The sequence below is a fragment of the Stenella coeruleoalba genome (genome assembly GCF_951394435.1).
Source record: "Stenella coeruleoalba genome assembly, chromosome: 16".
Lineage (NCBI taxonomy): Eukaryota > Metazoa > Chordata > Mammalia > Artiodactyla > Delphinidae > Stenella > Stenella coeruleoalba.
The window spans coordinates 11,694,966-11,720,493 of record NC_137162.1 but is presented as its reverse complement, the minus strand read 5'-3'; the positions used below and the strand labels follow the sequence as shown (position 1 = coordinate 11,720,493).

Sequence of the window (25,528 nt, the reverse complement as noted above, 5' to 3'; positions counted from 1 at the left end):
TAAACTAAACACGTATCCTACCTCCTCTTCAAAGCCCTCCACCATGTTATTTCAACTGGATACCAGGAGGAAAAAACATGAATCCTTTACTGCAACAGAAAATTTTATTAATGGGATTTCATATTTGCTTCAAGAACCTGGTTTAGTTTTTACATGAAAAGGACTGAAAGAACACATAACTGTCCATGAATTGCAGTTCTAGAATGCAACTGCACACCTAGACCTCAGACATGCTTTCACACCACACGGACAGACACAAAGTGTGAAGAAAACCAGCCTCCACCTCCAGCCCTCAGGCAAGGATCAGCGGGGCGCCGCAGAGGCTGCTGGGGCCAGGCACAGATGGGGACGTCCCCACCCCTGATGGAAGATCACCTCCCGCTCTGGGGATGGGGGGATGGGGGAGAAGGCCTGAGGGCAGCTGGCAGAGAGCAAGTAAGAAGATAAAGCTCAGGCCAGCCCTTGTCCCAAAGCACCAGGGAAGGCCACACAGAAGGTTCTGTCGCCTGGACAGTGCTGCTTCCTGGACAGGCCCCCCACCGAGGTGGACGCCGTGCCAAGGTGAGAGCAGAAATCCAGAAAGAGGCCGAACACGGACAGAGACAGAGACCCCTGCCCGGCGAGCAATCCGCTCGCACACCCATGGGTTTGGTGCTGTCTCACTGCCAGGGGGTGGAGGGGGGTGATTTGTCCACTTGATCCTGGAGTCCTTAATACTCAAATCCAAAGCTGAAATGACATGCTTTCGACGTGGGGTGAAGGCGTTTTATTTTCGCCTTTGGCCGTCAGGGAGAAAGTTCAATGCTCTCTGGCACCCGTCCCCTACCCCCTCTTCTTCCCCTAAACACCATTTTAAAGTTGTAAAAAAACCCCCAAAACTCAAAGTATTTCAAATGCTGTCCTTGCCTCCCCACCCTCAGAAGCCATAGGGCCATGGCAAACGCCAGGATCCAATGCTCCTTCCACTTGAATGAAAACCCATGAACCGCTCTTTCTGGCTTTGCCCGTTGGAACATGTCATTCTCCGGACTGGGCTTGACCGTTGAGAGCAAAAGGCAGCTGGCACCAAGACTGAGGTGCCCAGTAAGTCCAGCTCCAGTTCCCACCACAGGCAGACTTGGAGAAGCAAGGGGCTAGGAGAGGGAGTGGACTCCTAGACGACCCTGGTAGGCGTGGCAGCCCCTCCCCCCACCCCTGGGTCCTCACCAGCTGGCCCAACCCTTCTTACTGAGGTCTACAAAGGAAGCACTTCTCATTTCTTGGGTTCTGGGGAAATTCAAAGAAACGACACTGCTAAAAGGGGGCCTGGTGCATGGTTCCTTTCGCTGTCAAGGATGTGGCTGGGAGTGCTGACATCTCACTGAAGTCTTTTGATATTTTTTTAAACATCAGAGGTTGAGGACTTCCTTTTCAGTGGAGAAAACCACCTCCACTCTGCCCTCCCCAGACCAGACTTAGCACCAACCCTGAAGCCTGGGTGAGGGCATCCTGGCAACACGCAAAATCTGCAGTAAGTGTAGGCACTGGGGTCCCTAAGATTTATGGAAGAAGAATGAGCCCCCCTGCCCCCCTCAAACCTGCAGGCTTCTCTTTCATGGTCCGAGAGAGCAATGACCTTGACCCTTCCCTCTTCTCCAATCTCCTTGCTATTCCAGGGAACCCATCATTCTACGCTGTGGAATTCAAACCAGAGGCTTCAGAGCAAGAAAGTTGTGTAAATTGGTGCCCAGAAACTTGCAGGAGCAGAATTCTGTTTTAAATCTTTCATATGGCACAAGCTCAAGTCACTGAGCAGATTTCAAAGTGTTCGGTTTTCAAACATTCGGGGGAGGGTCTGGAAGGATACACAACATAAGGCGGAAAGTGAGAGGGAAGAGGCAGGAACTGGGGGATTTTAGCTTTTCATCTCCTCTTGGATTATGTGAATTTTCTTCTCTTCATCTTAACAATGCATATAGTAATTTAACAATTAAAAATAATTTTTAAAATTAACTTGTCCAGAATCCTGGGCAAGGCCGTAACAGGATGTGCTCGTGGCTAATGCTGGCTGTGTTGGCCTTCCTCCCTGGAGTTCTAGCCACGTAGCTGAGCAGGACACATGTGTCCAGGCCACCAAGCTGACAGGGCCAGAACAGACTGGCACTGTCATTTCTTGTACATGTTAGGCTGCTGTGACTAATTTGATCCCTTCATGTCGTGGGTGACTCTCAGTGCCTTAGTGACTGATGGGAATATTCCAGAATCAGCCAGGGCTGGAGGTACAGGAGAGCACTACTGAGCAAGGGAGGCGAAGGTGGGAAAGGAGAAGAAGGTAAGAGTGTTGGCTGGTCTTTAATCGCCAAAGACCATGCCGCTGTACCAGCGCCCAGGAAAGGAAGAAGGCGGCACAGACCAGAGGGAGAACAGTAAGAACGAACACCACTGCTTCCCGTGGACCATGGGCCTCAGTGTGGCAGGAGGAGTCCGGCTGAACCAGAAGCGCCGGGTTCATGCCCCGTTTCCCCTCTTCCAGCTCTGGGACCTCAGGCCAGTCAGGTCACCTTCCCCTCAAGGGAACTTTCTCTCGTAAAGTGAGGTACCAGGTTCCACCTTTCCCGAGCCTACTTGATAGTCAGATAAGATGCACACACAAAAGCACAGTGTAAACTGTGAAGAGGTTCCGCCTTAATGCTTCCCCAGAATTCACTGAAGTGTAGAAAACTGACAGACATTATTTGGTGCTTTTTTGAAAGGTGGGGACCTAGCGAGGGTAAGGCACGTGGATTCTGCTACATTTCTGAAAGTTACGTTAAGCCAGGGTTTCTCCACCTGGGCACCACTGCCATTTTGGACCAGATATGTGTGTGTGTAGGGGGTCGTGGGGCGGTGGGGGGGCTCAGGGCTGTCCTGTGCATTGCAGGGTGTTTTGACAGCAACCTGACCTCTGCCCATTAGGTGCCAGAAGCGCACCCCCCACTCCGATCATGACAACCGAGAATGTCTGCAGACATTGCCCCATGTCCCACGACAGTTAAGAACTACTGCATTAAGGCAATTTAAAGGACATGCACAGTTAACACCTGTGGAGGGCTGGCTGCACGCCAGGTGCTGCACCAAGTCAGTGTTTCACAGACATGAGTGCATTTCATCCTCACAACTGCCTTATCATAACCTGCATTTCACAAATGAGGAAACTGAGGCTCAGGGAGGGATGGCATCTTAGCCAAAGTTTCAAAGCTGCTAAAGTCAAAGAAAAGTCGGCTCTACGGAAACAAGGTTGTGGCCATCAGGGAGCAATTTTTTAAAATGGGGCATTGGGACTTCCCTGGTGGTGCAGTGGTTAAGAATCCGCCTGCCAGTGCAGGGGACATGGGTTCGAGCCCTGGTCCAGGAAGATCCAACATGCCGCGAAGCAACTAAGCCCGTGCGCCACAACTACTGAGCCTGCGCTCTACAGCCTGCGAGCCACAACTACCAAAGCCCATGCTCCCCAACAAGAGAAGCCACCGCAATGAGAAGCCCACGTACCACAACGAAGAGTAGCCCCCGCTCACCGCAACTAGAGAAAGCCTGTGCACAGCAATGAAGACCCAACGCAGCCAAAAATTAATTAATTAATTAATTAATAAAATGGGGCGTTGAAGGCTTGTGGACTGCTTTGCTGCTTGGAGAGGTAGCCGTGTTTGCCGAAAGCCCCACGTTACCGATGAGGCCACAGAAGCCACACCAGGAAACAGGACCCACCTGGGGTCAGATGGAGGCAGTCTTGGAACATGAGCTCCCACTTCCCCCTCCAGCCTTACTTAACATGCAGTGACAGTGACAGTAAATCTGAGCTCAGCGTCCAGGAAGTGATGGGCAGGGAGGAGTAAGGGAGGGGGTAGGGGGTTAGGTCATCAGGGTACAAACAATGAGCCATGGTCAGGAGACTGCGGCTTCGCAGCTGAGTTTCTAGAACAGAGATGGATCTGCACCGAGTCATCTGCATTCTCCTGACTGGCTGAGGAGGGACGGGCACAGCCGGAGCTGGGGATCAGAGCCAAGGTGCCCGGCTTTCAAGAGAACCAAACCTTATGAGCCCAGCCGGCACATTCTACAGTCACTGTTGAAATTAAACTGGTTGCCATGGCCTCAGGGCCTAACCCCGGCCAGTCCCTTCCAGCTTAGCTTCTTCATCTCCCTCGCTCACTCCACTGCAGGCACAGACCCAGTGGATTCCTGCCCCAGGGCCTTTGCAACTGCCATTGGCTCTCCCTGGAAGGTCCTGCCCCCAAGTCTTCTCACGCAGCTCCCCCTTGCCACTCCGATCTCAGGCATCTCTTCAAGGAGTCCTCCCTGACCACTAGACCCAAAATAGGCCCCTCTCAGTCACTCTTAACCCGTCATCTGTTTTATCTCCTTCTTCGCATTTATCTCTGTCTGTCCTCTTGGGTGGACAGGTGCTGATTTCCTCACTGCACACACAGTTCCTAGCACAGTCCCCGGTACATAGGAGGCCCTGCATCAATATTTATAGCATAAAGGAATGAAAGAAAAAACAAGTTCACACACCAGCAAACCAACCAGAACTGAACTAGACCTCCCAGGGGAGTTTTTAAGACTAAAAAGCCACTGCAGTGAAGTGCAATCCATTGAAGAAAACAGCTCTTTGTAAGATCACCTCCTCCTTCCTGCTTCCCACAACTTAAAATTGTCCAACAGCAGCCTTTGACTGTAGGCTAGAGTTCCAGGGAGATGCCCCCAGTGCTACCCTCACCTCTCCTGGCTTTACAGGCACGTGCCGGGCACACACCTGGGCCACGTTGGCAGCACAGGATTAAATCAGAGAACAGTCTCTCTAATTATGAATTTTCCAGGTAACAAAGTTTTAAGCCCCCCAACTTCTCTTAAGATATAATTTATGGGGACTTCCCTGGTGGTCCAGCTTTAAGACTCCACGCTCCCAATGCAGGGGGCCCGGGTTCAATCCCTGGTCAGGGAACTAGATCCCTCAGGCCTCACTTAAAGATCCCGCATGCTGCAATGCAGATGCCACGTGCTTCAACTAAGACCCGGTGCAGCCAAATAAATAAATAAACAAACAAACAAATGAATAATTTTTTTAAAAAGATATCATGTATGATGAAATTCTTTTTTTTTTTTTTTTTTTTTTGCGGTACGCGGGCCTCTCACTGTTGTGGCCTCTCCCGTTGTGGAGTACAGGCTCCGGACGCGTAGGCTCAGCAGCCATGGCTCACGGGCCCAGCCTCTCCACGGCATGTGGGATCTTCCCGGACCGGGGCACGAACCCATGTCCCCTGCATCGGCAGGCGGACCCTCAACCACTGCGCCATCAGGGAAGCCCTATGATGAAATTCTTATTAAAACGCCTAACACATTCTTCAGTGAACACACTGACCACAATTTAAGTTTTGCTTTATAATCTGGGGTCATTAGGATCACTAACTGCATCACCGTCCTGTAGCACAGGGATGCCCCCAGTGCGGTGTGTGGGGCTGTGAGATTCCCCACGCTCAGTGGTTCCCAATCACTGTGCTGTGGTTTTGTGTTTAGTATCATTTTTCTGCTTCCTCCCTGGTTGTCAGCCATCACTTCTTGCTGCCTCTCACTCCACAGCCTCTACCAGCACTTCAAATGGGCTGTGAACTGAAAAACCAGAACCTGTTAGAACTGTGTGTAAACCAAGAATCAACAGGATCTGAATGAAGACCCGAGAAGCTCTCCTTTAAATGAGATTCGTGGATGTCAAGTCATCTCATCTGATGCTCAGGGAAGATCTTCCCATCCTTCTGCTCCAGCTGTGCCCCAAAGTCCACGCTGCCCTCTCAGCAGCCTCCAGGGCTCGGGGCACTGCCTGCCGTGGGAAGGGGCTGAGGCCTCTGGAGTTTTCCTGGTGAGCCGGTGCTGAATGCAGCCAGCTCAGACAGCTCGGCGATAAAGCCAGGCGGTGCTCAACGAAGCCAAAGCCGCTGAGGAGGCTTTTAAGTTACGTGAAATCTTATGGTTCCAAACACGCTCCCCTCAGCTTCACTCTCCTTCACTTAGGAAAGCAGGGCTCTTGTGAGGGCCTTTGGGGAGCAGAGACCCATAGACTCTGCTGAGCACACATTTTGACAGTTGCCAGCAAGGGCCCCAAGAGGCAGAGGTTTCTGAAGTGAAACAGAACCCAGAGGCCTTTGCAGGGACTCACTGTGGACTCAGCTCAGATTCCAAATACCTTCTCTCCACCCAATTATGCCCGAGGAAGATAGTTAGTACCTCTGTCTTCCCCTCAAATAAATGACTTTTAACAACAGGGTATAAAAGTATTTTATTTACAGTAAGTAGTTTGAACTGCATTGTGCCACATTTGTTAGACGTGTGTGCACATGCATATTTATAGAAAAAAAATGATGGAAGGTCTAGACGTTAAATGCTATCTCCAGGCATAAAATTATGAATTGTTTTTATCTTTATATTTTGGTTTTCCAAGTTTCTTTTGTTGAGCATGTATGATTTTTCTAGTTAGGTCAATAAAAGTTTTTCTTAATAAAAGTTATTTTAAAAATATTTTGTCGCTTAAAAAAATTGTCCTTGGTCCCTTGTATTTCCTCCTTTCTGCACCAGCTAAACCTCCCACAGTCTGAATCCAACGGGGGTGCCCTGGTCACAGAGGCCTAGCTCCATTTTGAGATGTGTCGTAGGCCTGACACAAGGAGAGCTGGTGGGACAGGAGAGCTGTCCCACCGCGTGGAGAGACAGCAGCCCACCTCATTCCTTGCGGCTACCTTGCCTTCGGCGATCCCAGAAAAGGATCGTGTTCGCGTGGCAATCCCTCTGCTCCAACCGGTCTCATGCGGCTTTGAGAAGCCATGAGGGGCTGCCCACGAGGGCGGGACAGCTGCACAGGCTGTGAGTGTGTGCGGCGTACAGTCTCTGAAGGCAGGTGCATCGGCCTCCAGCACGCCCTGTACCTATGGGACTTTGTGCTAACAAACCACTTAGTCTCCTGGAACCTTGCTTTTCTCATCACCAAAATGGGAATACTACTACTCACTGGAGATTAAATGAGATAATATATGCCAAGGGGGCACAGAAGGGCACCCCTGAAGGGTAGATATTGTTCTTATTGAGAATACCGAGAACACAGGGGCTTCAGTGCAGGTTCTCAGTCCTGGCTGCATTTCAGAGTACCCTAGGAAGTTTGTAAAAGATTCTGAGGTCCGGGTGGGGCAGACACCCCCGTGTGGCTACAGACACAAGAACTGCCTTTAACCACGCATCCCTTTCCCTCCACAAATCTATGTCCATGGCATCCCTCCCACTGGCTCAACATCACTACCTCCAGGAAGCCCTCAGCAAGTCTCCCATGCTAACTGGAGTCCCTTCAACACTCAAATTTGATTTAGAATTCATGTGGAATTTGCACTTGCCACTGTACCAACTGGAAAACCTTCTCAAGCTAATATTTGTATTTTCTACCTATTTGTTTTCTATCTGATGCTGAGCAAATGAGGCCTTCTGCATGCTGGGACATGGCTCTGGGCTCTGTGCAAACTCCAGGTGATCAAAAAAATGCCAACTGATGCCGTGGGCCAGTGGTTTTCAAAGTGTAGTCCCAGGACCTGCAGCATGAGCACCACCTGGGGACTTGTTAGGACGGCAAAGTCTCAGCCCACTTGGGAACCATCAAGTCCACTGGTTAACTCTGGGGGTGGGGCCCAGCTTCTGTTGTAACAACAGGTGGCTCTAGGCTTGCTCATGTTGGAGGAATGCTGAATCAAGCTAAGAGCTGGTCTCCACTTGTGTGCCAAGTAAGGCCTTTGCTTCCCCAATAAGAACAGGGCCAGCAGAAGTTTGAAATCTGTCAGTGTTCCATGGTCCACATGTGTGCATACAACGTTTCATAAGAACAGAGCATGCTATGAATAGTCACATCTGCAAATTCATGCCTAAAAAACTCTCTGCGATGCAGTTTCACCCCTCTTGCCTATTTTACTGCTGGCATTCCTCATACGAAAATTTGCCAGAACACTAAAGTTTACCCCTTCTAGGTCCTTTTTTTTTTTTTTTTGCGGTACACGGGCCTCTCACTGTTGTGGCCTCTCCCGTTGCAGAGCACAGGCTCCGGACGCGCAGGCTCAGCGGCCATGGCACACGGGTCCAGCCGCTCTGCAGCATGTGGGATCTTCCCGGACCGGGGCACGAACCTGCGTCCCCTGCATCGGCCACCTCAGCCACCAGGGAAGCGCGGCCCCTCAACCACCACACCACCAGGGAAGCCCTAGGTCCATTTTTTAAACCTAACTTTTCCTGCTTTAAGTGGACTACGTTGGCAAAGTGGACTATGGGGCCAACTGAAGTAGGAGGCGATGTTTGCACAAAAGCCCCAGGTTCCCCGCCACTCCGAGTCCACGTGCTTTTGCTTTTCTAGATTTTTCTGGCTGCTCCTACCTTCAGCGGTTACCACTCGTTGCTTCCTCAGTGTGGGTTCCTCAAATAGCTCCAGCTTCCCTTCCCATCTGGTTGAGAAGACAGATAACCCTGCTCGGTCAAACTACGTGTAGACCAAGAGGAACGAGGCCTGAGGGCGCCTCCAATGGGTCAAATCCTGGGCCTGGCAGGCCAGCCTGCTCTTTCACCAACCACGGCCCCCTCACGTGCCGCAGCCTGCCCGGTCGGGTGGGACGGCTTCTAGGGTGTCGAACATTTGGTTTTAACTGAATTCTTCCCGGCTGGGAAAAAAATGCCCGTTTTCCAATCAAGGTGCATGTAGGGAAGTCAGGTTACCTGGTCCTGGAGCTTCTGGAACATCAGTGGGTGCGGTTCCTCCAGTATCGTCTCATTGAGCCGGGACTGGCCCTCGACGTTGACTTGTGAAGAGGCCTTGCTGGACAGAAAGGTCATGTAGATCTCCTTCGCCTTTTCCTGCATCTGGGGGAGACACGGAGAGCCTGTCTGTTATCGGCGAGCACAGCCCTTCCCGGCCTGAGCCCAGAAGGAGCGCTGCTGTGAGAGCCCTGGGGGATCTGGCTGTGGCTCCGGAGCTGAGCTGGATGGGAGGGCGGGGGGCGGGGGGGCTCACGGTCGGCCTGGCCCCTTCCCCTCCTCTTCCATGCATCTGTAGGCCACACCTCCTGTCTCAAAACCACTATCCATTCCGAAATGATGTCGGAAAGAATCCCAGCCCGGAGTGAGGGACATTCGGTAGCATCCACAGCCATCCTGTGACTGCCCCAGATCAAGGCCTCATGGGAACATTACTCAGCAATAAAAAGGAATAAAGCACCAACATATTCTACCACACGGATGAACCCCGAAAGCGTGACGCTCAGTGAAGGAAGCCAGACACGAAAGGCCACACGTGACATGATTCTATTTCTGTGAAATATTCAGAAGAGGCAACTCCATAGAGATAGAGACATGAGTGGTCGGCTGGGGGAGGGGGAAACGGGGAGTGGCTGCTTAATGGGTAAGGGGTCTCTGTTTGGGGTGATGAAAAAGTTCTGGAGCTGGATAGTGGTGATAGATGTATAACACTGTGAACGTATTTAATGCCACTGAACTGTACACTTTAAAATGGTTACAATGGTAAACATGAGAGCCCTAAAAACTGGTCAGTGTGGTAAGGTGTGTGTCGTGTCTATCTTACCACAATACAAAAAAATCAAGTTAAACCATGAACACATATCCCAACCAGCGGTCAAGCCCCTACTATGTGCCAGACACGTTAGGTGTTTTACAACTATGGTCCCATTTCCTTAACCCCTTGGGCGCCCATGAAGTGCCCCATCCCTGACGAGGACACAGAGGCCAGGAGAAGTGACGTGGCTTATCCAGGGAGCCCACAGGGAGACAGAGGACCATCTGACTCCAAAGCCTGGCATTTCTGCTCAGGTCCACGCCTGCGCAATACATTATCCTCCCAGCAGGCGATGCACTGTCAGCCTTCCAGGGCTGGGGGTTGTTTCCAGGGAAGGAGGTATGAGAATTAGCAAGAGAGAGAACACTTGCTGCCTGCCCAAGGGCCGTCGGGCCGGAAGGCATCAACCCTACGGAAGCACTGCCCTGGGAGGGCTTGTCAGTGGAGTTCGAAAAGGTGTGTGCATCTGCACTTAGGTTGCACCAAAACCCAGCAGTGGCTGGTACGGGAATGCTCTCACGGCGGGTGCTCTTAAACACAGCAGGCATCCGTGCTGGGGTCCTGCAGGGCGTCCCCTGAGGATTCTATGTTCTCTGACTTCCTGTGCTCGCACCTCACAGGTGGCAAATATGGGGCTTTTCTCCAAACATTAGAGCCTCAGTGTTAGCTCACCCTACAGAGGAAGCCAGACAACATATGCCTCTGTCATGGAGCCACGGAGCTATGATTTGCAGGGGGATGCAAGGAGGCTTTTCGGGGTCTGCCTAGAGACTGCCATTCTCTCCAGAGAGCCCACCTGGGGCCTCCCACGTGCTGCAGAACTTGGCTTAGGAACCCTTTGGCCTCGTGGAAACCACCAGAAGGCTTCAATAGCAGGTGCTTGATAGAAGGCAAAAAGCAGTCCTTTAACTTCTTTAGGTACCGGGACTAGTTGACAAACGACCCCACGAGATGGAGGCCTGACCACCTGCCATCCCCCCAGAAAGAAAGCCTTGGCAAGACGTGCAGGAAGACCGTCCAAGTCGGGGCCTTAACATGGCTACTCCAGGGGACAGGCCTGGAGACAGCTGTGGAGACCGGATGGGGCAGTACTTTGAGGCCACCCGCCTCTTGAAGACCCACTCCCTCCAGGAAGCCATGAGCTTCCCTCCCACCACCCCCATCTGTCAGGAAGGAACGTTTTTGGAAAACCACTTCCTGTTTTAACAATACTTCATGAAAGTAGACTTTCAGCCAGTCAGATTAGCAAACTCCATGTGAGGCCCTGGAAGCAGAAATCACTTTAGGCCTCCCCTCCTTCTTCCCTCCCCCCCGAACACACACACACACACACACACACACACACACACACACACACACAGAGTTTTCCAGATGGATGCAGGCTGTCTTGGGTGGTTCTGAAAAGAAGAAGTACAACGAGTAGCTTGAGGCTTAGACATGGGGCGGAAGGGAAGACAGGAAGCAGGTTCCGGGGAGGCGGGGCCTGTAGGTATATCAGCCTCGGGCCTCTCAGCACCCCCCGAATGTCCCCAACACCCCAAGTCTCTGGGAAGAGTGTAGGGCCCCCGAGGCGCCCAGGCCAGGGCCACCCTCATTTCTGACTGATCACTCAGAATGACGGCTTCGTGGGCAGAGCTTATCTGGCTGGGCTAGGAAGCGTGACTGAGAAGGAAAACCCTGAGACTGCCAACCGCAGGCCGGTCATGGGAAGGCCTGGTGTCCACGCCAAGAACACTTAGCAAAAAAGAAGAACCAGGTCTCTTGAGTTATTTTGGTATATTTTCCAGAGCTTGGTTAACCCTATTGCAGCTCCCGTCGGGACAGGGTGAGAACATCCCCCACTGGCGAGGCCGCCTGGGTCTGGGACCCTCGGTGTGACCTGGAAAGATGGTCAGCCGCTCTCCTAGCAGACTCTACGGACTCTACCAGAGCAGCTGCCCCGCTGTGGACAGCAGCCGTGCCCAGCACCCAACCCTGCCCCAGACGGTGCCGGAAAAGGATCCCCCCTGGGTCTGTGTGGTGACTCCCGGCATCAACCTGAGGAATGCCCGTGGGAGCGTGTGCACCCAGGTCTGCTTCCCAGACACCCCGCCAGCCCGGGACCGTCCTCTCCGCCTGGCAGTGCGTCAGCCACAGCGGTGCTCAGCAGAAGTCAGCACTCCAACGCTGCTCCCAGGAAGTGCACACTTAGGAGAAGCAAATTCCCTTTAGTATCAGCCCCAGAAACAAAACTCGACCCAGAACAAAGGCAAAGGCATCGGCAGCCCATGCTCCGACGAGCGCTCCTCTCCACGTTCTGCCTCCTCTCCCTCATCCAATAAACGTGCTTTACATTTTTCCATTGGGAAAATAAAACAAAACCTTTTACCCACATCCCCCTATAGTTAATGACTTCTTACTGAAACATCTCAAAAGAAAAAAATGTGTATTTGTGTCTCCATTTTCTCCCTCCCACCTGCTCCCCAGCCCCTGGCTTCTGCCCACCCTGCCAGCCCACTGCCGTCCTTCTCCTGGACTGCTCTCTGGCCCCTGGCCCTGCTCAGTGCCACTGCCCTCTCAGGATTCCCCAACACCTCCCTGCTTCTGTCTCCTTCGCCAGCTCCTGTCCCTCTGTCCCCCCCACCCCCATAAATTCTGGGGGTTCCCAAGTTCTGCCCTAGGCCGAACGCTTTCCTAGCCACATGCTCTCCCAAGATCTCAGCCCATCCCTCTCCCCGAAGCTACTGACCATGTAGCCAACTGATTTCCAGTAATGTGGGCTTGGATGTCCCACAGACACCCCACACCTAACGCCAAGGAAAGAAGTGGGCCCCTCCTGGCAGGGGGTTCCTGCCGTCTCTACTCCAGGAAGCCGGGAACAGTGATCCCCCAATGCCTCTCTCACCCCGCACCCTGCCTGTCACTGAGTCTTGCTTATCTTGCCAGCCCATTCCCCTCTGTCCCCATCACTCTGCCAGAGATGGACAACGGGACAGGACACATAAGGAAATTAAAGGATCAAGCCACTACCTTCATTAATATCAACTTCAGAAAGAGAATGAGGCAAAGAAAATGTCAAGTAAATGATTTGAGAATATTTCTGAGAACAGACTCAGGAAATGGAACGCAGATGGAGGGACAGCGAATGACTCTGCAGAGAGCAGCAAGGAGAAACCTAGGCGCCTGCAAGGTTGGTGAGGGGAGGTGGCAGGGCTGGGGATGCAAAGAAACGTCCCAAAATGGCAGGAACTCAGGGGCATCTGGGAACCTAGGCAGGAGGGATGAAGAAGGCAGCAGAAAGAAGCCGTTAGACCCCCAGGTCCCGACCCCCAGCTCTGAGCAGTTATCCACGCCCCACCCCCGAGAGCCTGGAGTTTTCTTCTCTAAAGAAATTGACTCAGGGAAGCTGCAGACAGAGACACGAAGGAGGGCAAGGAAGAGATGCCAAACCGAACACAAGGGTTAAGTGAAATTCCGCACACAAACGTCCAGCAAATTTCTCCCAACCCAGCTGATTGGAGGTATGTTTAGTTTATAAACACATCGGGGGACTTGCCTGGTGGCGCACTGGTTAAGAATCCACCTGCCAATGCAGGGGACATGGGTTCGTGCCCCGGTCTGGGAAGATCCCACATGCCGCGGAGCGGCTGGGCACGTGAGCCATGGCCACTGAGCCTGAGCGTCCGGAGCCTGTGCTGCACAACGGGAGAGGCCACAACAGTGAGAGGCCCGCGTACCGCAAAAAATAATGATAATAATAATAATGATAATAAAAATAACAATATAAGAACATCTCCCAGAACTACAAATTTCCAGATTAAAAGGCTCCACCAAATGCCCCACACGATGAACGAACCTCATCCCGCTTTAAGCCTCTGACTGTACAGTTTTAGAATACTGCTGGTGAACAAGCAAAGAAAACAAAACAGATTACAGGTAACATACTGGTTCTTAATAAAAATGGAAGATAATGGGACAATGTCTTCAAAATTCTGAGTGAGTTTTAACCTAGAATTCAATTCTATGCTCCATCAGATTATCCATGACGCAGGAGAAGAGGAAAAAAATAGCATTTTCACTCAATACGATTCTTTAAAGGTCTACCTGCCATGTACCCTTTCTCAAGAAGCTATTGCTGGTCATGCTCCACCAAAATGAGGGAGCGACTCCAGACAGATGAGGATCTGGGTCCAGGAGGCAGGGGAGGGACAGACGGAATGGCCACTGGTGGCAAAGGAAGACAGGGGGGCGCCCCAGTGGGTGGGGTAGTCAGGGGGCCCCCGGAGGAGTCCCCAGGGGAACTCGGACTGCAGAGATGATCTGAGAGACCTGTGTAACACCGTATCGAGAAGCATTTTAAAGGGCTATCTGAGAGTATAAAAATAAGAAGAGCAAAAAATGGTCCAAGAAGAAAAAAATGTAATCGTAGCATCCTCTTTGGCTCAGCAGCAAACAGTAAACAGTAAAGTTTTAATAAGGAAAATGCAGTAGACAGGGATGTAAAGTAAGTGAAACCTTGGTTACAGTAAGAAGACAGTAGAGGACGTCGGAAAGTTACACAGTGAGGCAGGAAGGAGTGGAGATGCCGGGCAGGCCCATGCCAGACCCCAGCCCACACCGTGAGCAGCTGAGCTCCTATCCGGTCCCGCCTGGACCTGGCCAAGTCCACGTCAAAGGTCAGAAAGACACAGCCCAAACCAGAGACAGAGTGAAACCTGGAGGGTGCTGAGGGAATGAACCCTTCTTACTGCATCTGCTTGTGAACTGAATGACCTTCATATAAGGAACACTCATCACTTTTGGATTTTTAAGTAGTTTTTTTTTTTTTTTTTTAAATAAAGAAGATGGTGTTTTAGCCTTTCAGGAAAACCTTTACTATTACTTTAAATAAGAACATCAAACACTCTAAAACCCTGGATCAAGTTTTAGTGTTAAATAAATACAATAAAATTAATAAATACCATAGACCCCTCCCCCCATAACTGTTAACTCTAAAACACTATAAAAATGCATGGTACTATTATATTTAAATATCAGTGCAAGTTGCTCTCAGAGTTATGATTATTAGACATCTTGTACCACCCCACCACTTCCCCACCCCCACTCGGTTTGGTTTTTACAAATCTGTACGAGCCGCTGTATCCATCTTAATCCTTGTTACACGGTAAACAGGCCCAATATGCATGTGCAGATGAATGAATGAATTAATGAATTAATGAATGAATTCAGGGATAGCCAAAGAATGAACACCTTCTTGGAGCTTTTTCTGAGGTTTTATAAGACATAAAGTTTGCTTTATGTTAAAAGATAGATGGATCTCACATGCTAATTCATGGGGAGGAGGCTCTTCATAGAAAAATGTTAAACCACGAAGAAATAGCAAAGGGAGAGAACTGCTTTGAAAGCTGATTGTGGAATATGAACACCTGGCAATTACAACCCCAGGGAGGGAGGGTGGGAGGCATCACCCTCCCAACATCCTATAGCCCCAGCATCCCCACCATAAACACAGAGCGTTGAGACCCTCCCAAACTGAAGGGCTGCTTTCCTGTCTGCCAGGGGGCAAAGCAGAGACCAAGGAAGGCAGCAAAGACACAGCACCAGTCCACTGTTTGGAGCTTCTGAGAATGCAAAGCCCCAACAGAAAGGATGGCACGCTCCTCCCTCAAGTCCTCCCCTAAGGCTGCAACTGCAGCTCAAGGTGAGCGAGAGGGCGGGACCCTACCCACGGCAGATCCTCAGGTGTCAGCTGACCTAAGTGGAAATTGGGAAGGAAACAGTGAGCCCGGCACTGTCCTAGGCACACAGTCCCAGTGGGGGAGAAGACAGACAAAGATCACAAACCTTATAGAGCCTGCATGATAGAGGGAAAACCAAACTGTACAGAAGATAAACAAATTATACAAGGTACCAGAGATCTGGCTGGATAATGATAGTAAAAAATGAAAAAGAAAAAAAAAAAAAAAAACCAGCACAGGTCTTATTTAAATAGATGCAAAAGTGAGATTTGCATCAATCCCACAACTGCCTTAGTTCACTGTAGAGGTAAATGGTCCACAAACTTCATGCTGGATCAGATGTAATAAGTCTGATTGCGAAATGCAGTTGGGCTGACTTCTCCCTGTGCTATGTCCTCTCTGCTTCTTAAAATCAGTGAAACAGAACTTACTTCTGGTTCTACTTCCCCTGCAGCCAGACCCACTACATGGTCTGGAGCGGAGACCTGGGCTGCATCCTGCCTCTGTCTGCACCGAGCTGGACAGCTGTAGGTGAGCCACAGCTTAACCTCCCAGATCACAGACCAGCATCTGGAAGGGTGGGAACTGTCACGATGCTGAGTGTGATGACCCAGACCAAGGTGTGGACCCCGCAGGCCTCACACATGCTCCCCTCTTTCCCAGCTCTGTCTGCATCCTTGAGCAGCTGACGGCGAGGCAGCAGTCATTGCCCAGAAGCAACATCCAGGCCTCAGGACACAAACCTTCAAGGAGTCATATGCTAGGTGTCAGGGCTAGGGGAGCAGAGAGGGGCTGCCAGATTCTGGAAGCTCTGGCTGTAGGATGTGGACGGGACGGTGCACTCCAACCCCGTGGCTTTTCAGTGTTCACCTTGACACCCCGGTTCTCCAGCTGTGGCCCCAGTCTCAGACACAGCAGACCCAGCCTACCCCTCAAGCACAAGCCTCCCGCCTTCTGGTCTTCCTTCAGCTCTTCTCTCCAGGCCTTCCTCCCCACAGGCTGTCCCCTCTTACAGGAACACTCCCCCCATCTCCAAACTCCACTTAGATGTCAGCTTGAGAGTCACTTCCCCAAGGACCTTCCTGACACCCACTGCCTGTGCTCCCACGGATCCTGCACTTCCCATTTCTGTTCTCGTCACACTTGCAAAGGCTTGTTTAACAAGCAGCTTCCCCTCTAGAGGCCTGTTCCCTAAGGAGTCTCAGCTGTCTTGTCCCTGTGTGTCACCCATGCTTTTCACGAGGCCTGGCCCCGAGCAGGCGCGCTGCAAAGATCTGGCAAAACTCAACTGAATTGAAGGGCACGTCAGCCTCACGTGCAGTGAAAACGACTGGGCAGCTCATGGGGCAGGTTCAAGTCCCAGCTCAGCCGCGCGGTACCTCAACTGCCTGGTTTGTACACTGCAGGGGTGGCTGGCTGACCTGTCAGCCCCTCTAAGCTCCAACACGCAAATGAAGGCAGAGACATGGACATCTGTCTGCCTGCTTGACTCTGAGCTAGGGTTTTAGGGTGAGGCCGGATGAACCCATCGCCCAGGCCAGCATTTATTGACAGTTGTCCCTGGGCCCTGTGCTGGGTGCTGGGGGCAAAGGATTGCGATGGGCATGCCTGCCTGAAGGGGCACAGCCAACACCTGAGACCATTCACCAGCCCAAAGGGCTCAGATAAAGTCATCCAGGGTGAAGAAGCAGGAAGGAAGCAAATGCCCAGCATCATGCCTGGGATGGCTTTCTGGGCTGACCTAGGAAGTTCAGCTCAAGGGATCTTGGAATCCATCCTTGCCTGGACAGAGGGGAAGGTGACAGAGCGAAGGTCACACTGCTCCATCTTGGGGAAAGGGTGTCTGAGGTGGAAAAGCCTTTGAATAAACCAACGAGAGACATTTTCTGCAAACGCATAATGGCTTTTGGCCTCATGGATTCCAGCTTTTGGAACCAGAGGCTTAAAAACTGGCAGCCCACAAGCCACATCTGCCCATGGATATGTTTTTTTTGGCAGACAAGGTTTTACATTTTTAAAAAATTAGTTCCATCGTTTATAAAACTGGATGGTTTCACATAAGAATCCAAATGTCCAGCTTCTCTGCAAAAACAGGCAGCGTCAGACTAAAGATGGGAGAAGATGCCTGAGGAAGCAACGTCCCTCAGGGTTCTGGGGCAAGGGTGGGCAAGCGAAGACCTAGGTGGGTAGAACCCAAAGCTGGGAAAGCTCCGACGGCCATAGACCCCAAAGCGTTCACTGCCGAAGTCAGCTAAACAACCAGCTACAGCCTCTGGAGGCAGGGCAGGCCACCCCCTAATGGCCCCAGTCCCCACCACTCCCTGCAGCCTCATACAACAAACCTCACTCGTGCACATTGTTACCGGCTCCTGTAGGCATCTAGCCACTAGCCTCTTAGAAATACACAGGCATGAGCGTCGTAAACACACCCAGTCCACAAGCCTCCTTCCCCATAGTCTCCTCCACCACCCCAACACCCAACCTCCAGTGGCAGAAAATCTGGTTGGCATTGGAGCTAAAGGCTACCTCCTGCAAAGAGCACACCTCCACCTCCACCCAGGAGAACAGTGAGAAACTTTCTGTGTGGGATGCCTGCCAACTACAAGGTGTCTCGTAAAGATATACTGAATAATTGACAATCCATCGGACGTGCGTTGGCTTTTATCACCACACATCTGCTTGACGGTGTCCGTAAAAAACACAGACACGTCCAACTCTGGGGGAAGCATGCACACAACTTATTCATGAAAAAGCAATCATACTCGATGAGAAACTCTCAATGACTTAAATCATTATTTTTACTTTAAACATTTGAACAGCTCCATTTGAAAATAGATTAACAAGGCTTCCCTGGTGGCGCAGGGGTTAAGGGACACGGGTTTGAGCTCTGGCCCGGGAAGATCCCACATGCCACGGAGCAACTAAGCCCGTGCGCCACAACTACTGAGCCTGAACTCTAGAGGACGCAAGCCACAACTACTGAGCCCAAGTGCCACAACTACTGAAGCCCGCGCTCCTAGAGCCTGTGCTCCTCAACAAGAGAAGCCACCACAATGAGAAGCCAGCGCACCGCAATGAAGAGTGGCCCCCGCTTGCCGCAACTAGAGAAAGCCCGCGTGCAGCAACGAAGACCCAACGCAGCCAAAAATTAATTAATTTTAAAAAATAGATTAACACACTTTTTAAAAAAATTGTTAATATTTGATCAATACCACATAGGTTATTCTGAAGTTTAAATCTTCCCCCAAATCCAATATAGATCAGATTTCCCTAGGCAATTTCAAAATTTATTGGAAAGGCAAATGTAACTTTATAAGGAGAGAAGAAAATTACCAAGAATGTGATTATAGAGTAGAAGTACCTGCTTTTTATCTTGTGTTTTCTTAAAATCTTCACATGCTAGCCAAAATAAAACATTTTCTTCACTGAATTCCTTTTTTAAAAATTCCTGTGGATGAAAAGAAGAAAAAATATCAAACAGTATTCTACTTAAAAAACAAATAATCATTTCCCTTCAAGAACTAAGTCAAAATTCAACAAACGAGGGTGTTCATTCACCCTGTAAAAGCTCTACCCTGAAAACAAAGTGTATGTTTAATGTTAAAGCTGGAATTTCATATGCATTTGAACTTAATGGGTTTGACACTCTGAAAAAGAGTAAACATGAAGTAGGAATCTACTCACCATTCTCAATTGACAATAAGTTACCAAAAAGTAAATTAAAGTGGAAGATATATTAGTTCCTTCCAGACAGTGTTTAAACAAAGTACATTCCTTCAAAATCAGGCTCATTTTTTAAACAAAAGAAAAGAAAACATACTAAGCATGTCTAAAAATGCCACAATGAAAACCATTTCAAGCTGGAGGTGTGCTTTCTTTTGGCAGGTGTTGGGGGCTTAGTGGCACAGCCAGCTATCCTGCTGTGCACGGAAAAGTTTTCTCCCCGAGATCTAGACGGTGCTCTAGATGGTGGTCCTATGCCCAGAAATGCCTGCTACCCCCTCCTTGGAGTCTGCTACAGAGACCAACAGCATCAGGGCTTATCCTGGCCTGACCCAGGACTTAAAAGACAAAAGTCAGTGGGACTCAGGCAGATACAAGGCATTCTTGAAATTCACCTGTGCTTCTTTTGACACTTGGGGTTTCTGCAGGCCATTTCTAGGCAGCCCTGACACTTCCCCACCCACCTGCTCTCCTCTCTGAGTTCATCTTCACTTTGTCAGCTGATGTCCAGCCTCTTTCACTCTGTTAATATGTATCCTGAGAATCCCCAACATACAAGTGAACAAATCTTCACACCAGAGAGACCCAGACCACCCCCTCCCAGGTGTCACAGAGCTGGAAATTCTTTGTAGATTCTGCCAATGAGCACAGTACCTCTTCCTCATCACCCCACCCAGCTCCCATCTAGCTATATAAAAACCAGAAAGAGGGACTTTCCTGCTGGCGCAGCGGATAGGACTCTGCGCTCCCAATGCAGGGGGCTCAGGTTCAATCCCTGGTCAGGGAAATAGATCCCACATGTATGCCACAACTAAGAGTTCGCATGTCACAACTAGGGAGCCTATGTGTTAAAACTAAGGAGCCCGCCTGCCTCAACTAAGACCCGGTGCAACCAAATAAATTAAAAAAAAAAAACAGAAACAGTCTGTGCACGCCCCTCCGTGCTGGTCCACGACTGCCCAGGAAAGCATTTCCATCTTGGTCATGACAGGTGAGAAGGTCTGCTTCTCAAGTTGGGCCAGACAGTGTTAAAACCTGGCCTGTGCTCCACCCACAGGCTTCTAAACTTCTTTGTATGTGCGTCGAGCCCGGTGAACAACGAAAAAAGTCAAACCCTAAATCTTTTCACGCCTTCCGGGTCTTCAAGCAGATTCTCCAGAGAAGCCGCCCATTTGTCTGCGCTCTTGGGGTTCTGGTGGCTGCTGCTGGAACTCCCATCACTGTCATGGATGTCTGCAAAGCAAAGTTTAGACTGTGTATGTGGCCCAAAGATACTGTCATCTTATAATGGGCATTATGATCATCACCATCACCATTATGGCTAAGATGTAATAGTAAGTTATATGCCAGAATCTGCTCTCCGTGCTTGACACAGTGAATTCATTCTAGTCCTGACAACAACCTTATGAAGGGCATGCTGCTATTCCCTCCATTTCACAGATGCGGAAAACTGTGGCTCCGAGTTGAGAAGGGACTTGTCATTTCCCAACACTCCCCATATATCCTTCCCCCACCCACGTGTCCACTGGCTGACCCACAGGCAGCCTTCAAGTCTCCCTCAAGCCCTCCTCCCAGGGACCTTGACTCAACAGCAACTCTTCCCCCATTACATTCTGTGCACAGTCTTATAATTATCCTGCTGTGTTGTGACTGCACGACCGGCGCTCACCAGTCTGAAAGCTCCTCTGCATCTTGATCTTGTATCTCCAGCAGGTAGCTCATTGCCTGGCACATAGATTAAAGTGTGTACCAGGGCCGGGACTAGGGTGGGGAAAGGGAGGCACTGGCCAGAGGTGCAAAATTTAAGGGGGTGCTCAAAAAACTCAGGCATCAGGTAAATGAGGTTTTCATGCAATATTCTGAAAAATCAAAATTAATGCAAAAAATTCCAAAATGAGCAAAATACCAAAAATTTAAATAAAGACAGGATCATTATAACTGATTTTTCCTTGTGCCTCTCAGGCTCCAATATGTCTCGGCGGGACGCTGTTACGAAGGGCATAGGCTAAATGAATCAGTGACTTTGCACCTGCACATCTGCTGCACTCTCTTACTCTTACCTCTAAAAAGAGCCTCTTGACTAAAGGAAAGGGGACGGGGACCTCCAACTAACACACTCTGGCTACTTGCCTGAAGGAGGAAGTAACAACACAAACACACCTCATCTACAGAATTTGGCCCCTTCCTGGAGTCAAGGGAAAATCCATGGAATGTCACTTCGGATGGGCCCAGGTTCCAAAGCCAGTTTTGTCAATTCGAACTATGTGAACATGGGCAAAACTCTGTGTAAGATGAAGATAATCCCCCTATCTCTTGGGGTTATCAGAAGGATTAAAGGAGGAAACACATCAGGCACCTAGATGCTCACAGTGTACCCTCAAAAAATATTAGTTCTTCTCTCTGCTTCCTTAAAATAATGATTTATCAAGTGAACTATTTTTATAGCTAATACTTCTTTTCTCCACTGCTTTCTTTTTTTTCAAAGTAGAGACATGTCTCTCTAAAGAAAAGTTTGAATCTGGGAGAAAATAAACTTTAAATTAAGAAATCAGCAAAACAATCATTTTAAAAGGATAAATTTTAAAAGTCTTATGAATATTAATTGCTGCAAGTAGCTAGGTGGTCATATGGTTTCAAATGTTTTTGGAGGAAAGTTGTATCAGAATATGTTGAACATGGAAGTAATGCAGCTTCTGTGATCTACTGTATTCTATTGGAGGTCAACAAACATATTAATTTCTCAAGCAGCTGAGACTCGGTCTCCTAGCATCTGGGAAAACTCCCTGGGTTCTATACATTGATTGGCTGATTTAGGCTACATAAAGCAGAAGCAATATGCATTGGTGATGGAGCACATAAGAGAGTTGTTTGGGACAAATCCATTCCTTTACTTGAGAGGCAAACTCACTCAAACACCACAAATGGACCTGACACTTCTCTAAAGTGAATCTTCAGTTCGTGGAGATTAAATTAGTTCTCTGCTCTCTTTGCAAATGTTAAAACGGCAAGCTTCTGAACACTGCATTTCTTCCCAATGAAGTATAAATCAAATTAAAAGATCATTATCGTAAGAAATTTCTGCAACAGGGTTCATTCTGCCAAGCATTTCACAGATTTACTCCCTGTTCTCTACCCAGAGAATACAGTTTGACAGTTTACTCCACTCCCCTAGCAGATCTTCTCTTAAGTAAATAAATTAGAGACACAAGTTCGCTGTTCCGGAAAAATCGTAGGTAGCCAGAAATTTCTCTCGTCATTGCAGAACAACTGCTTTGGCTATAACTCTTCAACCTTGGCCTGTAGTGATTCCAAAACTCTTGACGTTCTTTTCAATAATAAACCAAACCACATTTGGGTTTTCACAGCCTCACTGTCTTGCAAATAAATACACTTGGTGGATTCCCATTTAGCCAATAGAGTGCTCTGGTTAACTAGGTCTTCTGGTTAACTGAGAGATAAGATAGCCATCCCCACGGTGAGACAATTGCTCCCTCCTCACTCCCCTCTTTTATTTCATACTCTAGTCATTTTGCATATTAGGTTTCTGTGCTGGCTTTCGTGTGAACAAAAAGTTTTACAACTCAAAACCCACTCATCTGATCTAGTCTCCTTATTTAACAGACTGAGAAATAAAGGTCCAGAGGGTAAGGTGACCCAGCTAAGGAACTGCTGGATGGAACCAGTACTGGGACTTAAATATGCGGGCAATTGTCCCCACCAGGACCACCTCTATGGAACCCCAGGGTGCCTCAGAACACAGGAGTTTGCAGATGGGTGGCCCTTCCTTTCAGTTCCCTCCTAGGCTACCATTTCCCTTCCATCGATATCATGAAATACGTCTATGGCTGACACTGTTACAGAGGCAAAGAATTTTCAGAGCTGGCCCAGAAAGCATATACCAAGACACAGAAGGTATCTCCATAGCCATGGTTATTAGTTTCGGCTTTGGTGCCATGGATAAAGAGAAATTTCTTCTTGCCCTTCTGCTCACCTTCTGCCCTAGCATTCCTTTTACTATAGGAATCTTCTACTCAAACTCTACTGCCATGTGTTTTCACTTTTCCAGAAATACTGACTTGAATTTTGCCAAGACTTCCTGATTGTCTTTTCATTTTGATTAAGGCCTTTGGCTATGCCTTTTTTTTTTAATCCTTCTTGATTGGTATCAATATAGATAGATATCTCTAGTTAGAGCAACATTTGCAAACTCCATTCACTTAATGATGTCTCTCCTTTCCAAGTCATTATCCCCAACCTCCAATGAGACTGGCAGAGGTCCACTCCATTTGGCAATGCCCTAAGAGACTGCCCCCTAACCTGAGGCATTTCCATTTCTCAGGATCCTCGTCGGTACAAGTAGACTTGCCCTATTTTCCGATGCATGTAAGTAAGGGCTTCCTAAGACAACTTGGTTCACTTTAAATGTTACAATCAGTCCAATGATGTATAGGAGAAAGAAATAACCTTTCTTCACAGCAAGCAAGTTTACTTCTGAGCTTAAGAATAAAGCAAAAACAAGAGTTCCCAGCTTCCCAACTCCTTCCCAGTTCCTGGCACTTGGAAACACAAAGGTCCAACACTCTTCTTTCCTTTTTCATTGATAAAAGTTTCCATTTTAGATAGATTACACAAGAAGGTAGGTTGGGAATGCACAGCTGGAAAAAGAGTTAAACCTATCTTTCTAGCAGCTTTAAGATCACTCAAGCTAGTAAGGAGCAGGTGGTGATGACATTTGTTCGTTCCCATTTTGTCCAGCCCTGCTCATTTGTTGTTGTCATTTAAATCATCTGTAAAACATTTCTGCAATGAAAAAAATAATTTTTTTTACCTCCTGGGCCCTTCAAAGCATTTTAAATCTTCAGATTTTTGCAGGCATGATACTTACGTTTCAATATACTCATCTTCAGATGAATCTGTCATTGGCTAATAATAACCATTAACACTTACGAATCATTCACAATGTGCTGGGTACTATTCCAAGTTTTTTCCATGGGTTAAATCATTCTGTTCTCACAACGACCCTCAGATGTGCTTAGTATTATCCTCACTTCACAGATGAGGAAACGGAGGCACAGTAACTCGCAAGGGGCACCCAGCTAGAAACGGGGAGTCACGGTCCAAGCCCAGGTAGTCCTGCCTCCAGAGCCCAGGTCAATGGGCTGCCATTGTTAGTTTTGATATCTGCTGATCTTCACATTCACAGAAGCCAGAACATGATGGCCTTGACAAGAATGATAACACTTATGTGTGAGAAGACTGCAAAAACGAAGAGTCCAATTCCTTGCAGACAAAAACCCACCTACGACTGGGCCAGAATCATCCACCACATAAACACAACGGGCAGACGCTTTCCATGTACGTTTACGTTGTTCTGTGTGGTAAAAGCTGTTATTTCAAAGCCGGCATAGCATCCAGGTACAGAGGGCTGAGGCTGACTGCTTGCAGCACATTGTGTGATGCATTATTTATAGATGCCATGATGTCATATCTAACAGAGACCTTCTCCAGACAGTAATTCCTTGGAAATCCATACTCAGAAGGCATCTCTAACACTCATCAGAACAAATTCCTGCTATTAGTCTTCAGGAAGGTCTGGCTAATGGTCCTGCCTAGACAATTTCCCCAAGTCAAAGATTTTAGTAAACTTTCAATATCCAGCTTCCTCAACAGCAGAGTCAACTTACATCTTCAGAGGGTTTGTCAAAGGCACCCCCCAAACGCACAGCACATTAAAGAAAACAAACTAAACCTTCAAGCCCAGGAAAAGGCAGAAATGTTAACCCTAAATTCTAATGTGGTTTGGTACCACACACACACACACCATACTCCTTTAAAATAATCAGGGAAAGTACATACCCCACAAAACTGATTTGAAACCTCATATCACCTATATCACATCAAACATCACATTTTTTAAAAAAGTCATCCCACTTAGAAGCAGAGAATCCGTTTTCACAACTGGTGATCCATGTAAGGCTCCAGAGAAACTGGGTCATGGAAACCCTCTATCTAAATATTACTTAAGTGTTTATCAGCTCCAGTATCTAGCTTCTGAGAATAATGAGCGTTCAGCATGCAATTCCCTTGGTAGGGAGGTTTGCATGAACTGCCATTAGCAGAAAATAAAAATAAAATCGTTTTGAAATAATCATACTGATAGCAAGCATCAAAGACCAGAGCAGGCCAACAGGCTGGAGAGGTCAGCTGGGCTCGGAAATGGCCTCATGGCAGTTTTCCCACGAGGTCTGAGGCCTCAGAAAAAGTCAAGTTGCTCAGCCGAGCCCTCCAGAGGCCCCCTGTGCACCTGCATCTGCACCACACACACCCCTACCTCTACCCTGCCCGCCAGCACCCAGTGATGGGTGAGCTGAGGGCATATCTGATAGCCAAAGGGGTGGGAACCCTTCCTTACGTGCCATGCTCTGGGGTCTGCCTGGGGAGGTCCCCGCAGCCCAAAACTCCGCTGTCTTCTCAGAGACGCTTTGTG

General features: G+C 49.0%; 1 protein-coding gene across 2 annotated transcripts in view; it reads right to left on the bottom strand.

Annotated features, from left to right (window-relative positions):
• RGS10 (regulator of G protein signaling 10) overlaps positions 1–25,528 on the bottom strand; it is a 36,290-nt gene that overhangs the window by 5,427 nt on the left and 5,335 nt on the right. The window contains exons 2-4 of one of the 2 annotated variants that reach the window (XM_079900119.1): positions 20,156–20,274; positions 18,680–18,766; positions 8,749–8,892 (exon numbers count right to left, since the gene is read on the bottom strand). In XM_079900119.1, the coding sequence (XP_079756245.1) occupies positions 8,749–8,892; positions 18,680–18,766; positions 20,156–20,274 (350 nt within the window). The remainder of the gene's footprint in view (positions 1–8,748; positions 8,893–18,679; positions 18,767–20,155; positions 20,275–25,528) is intronic. The other variant, XM_079900120.1, reaches the window with a different exon arrangement.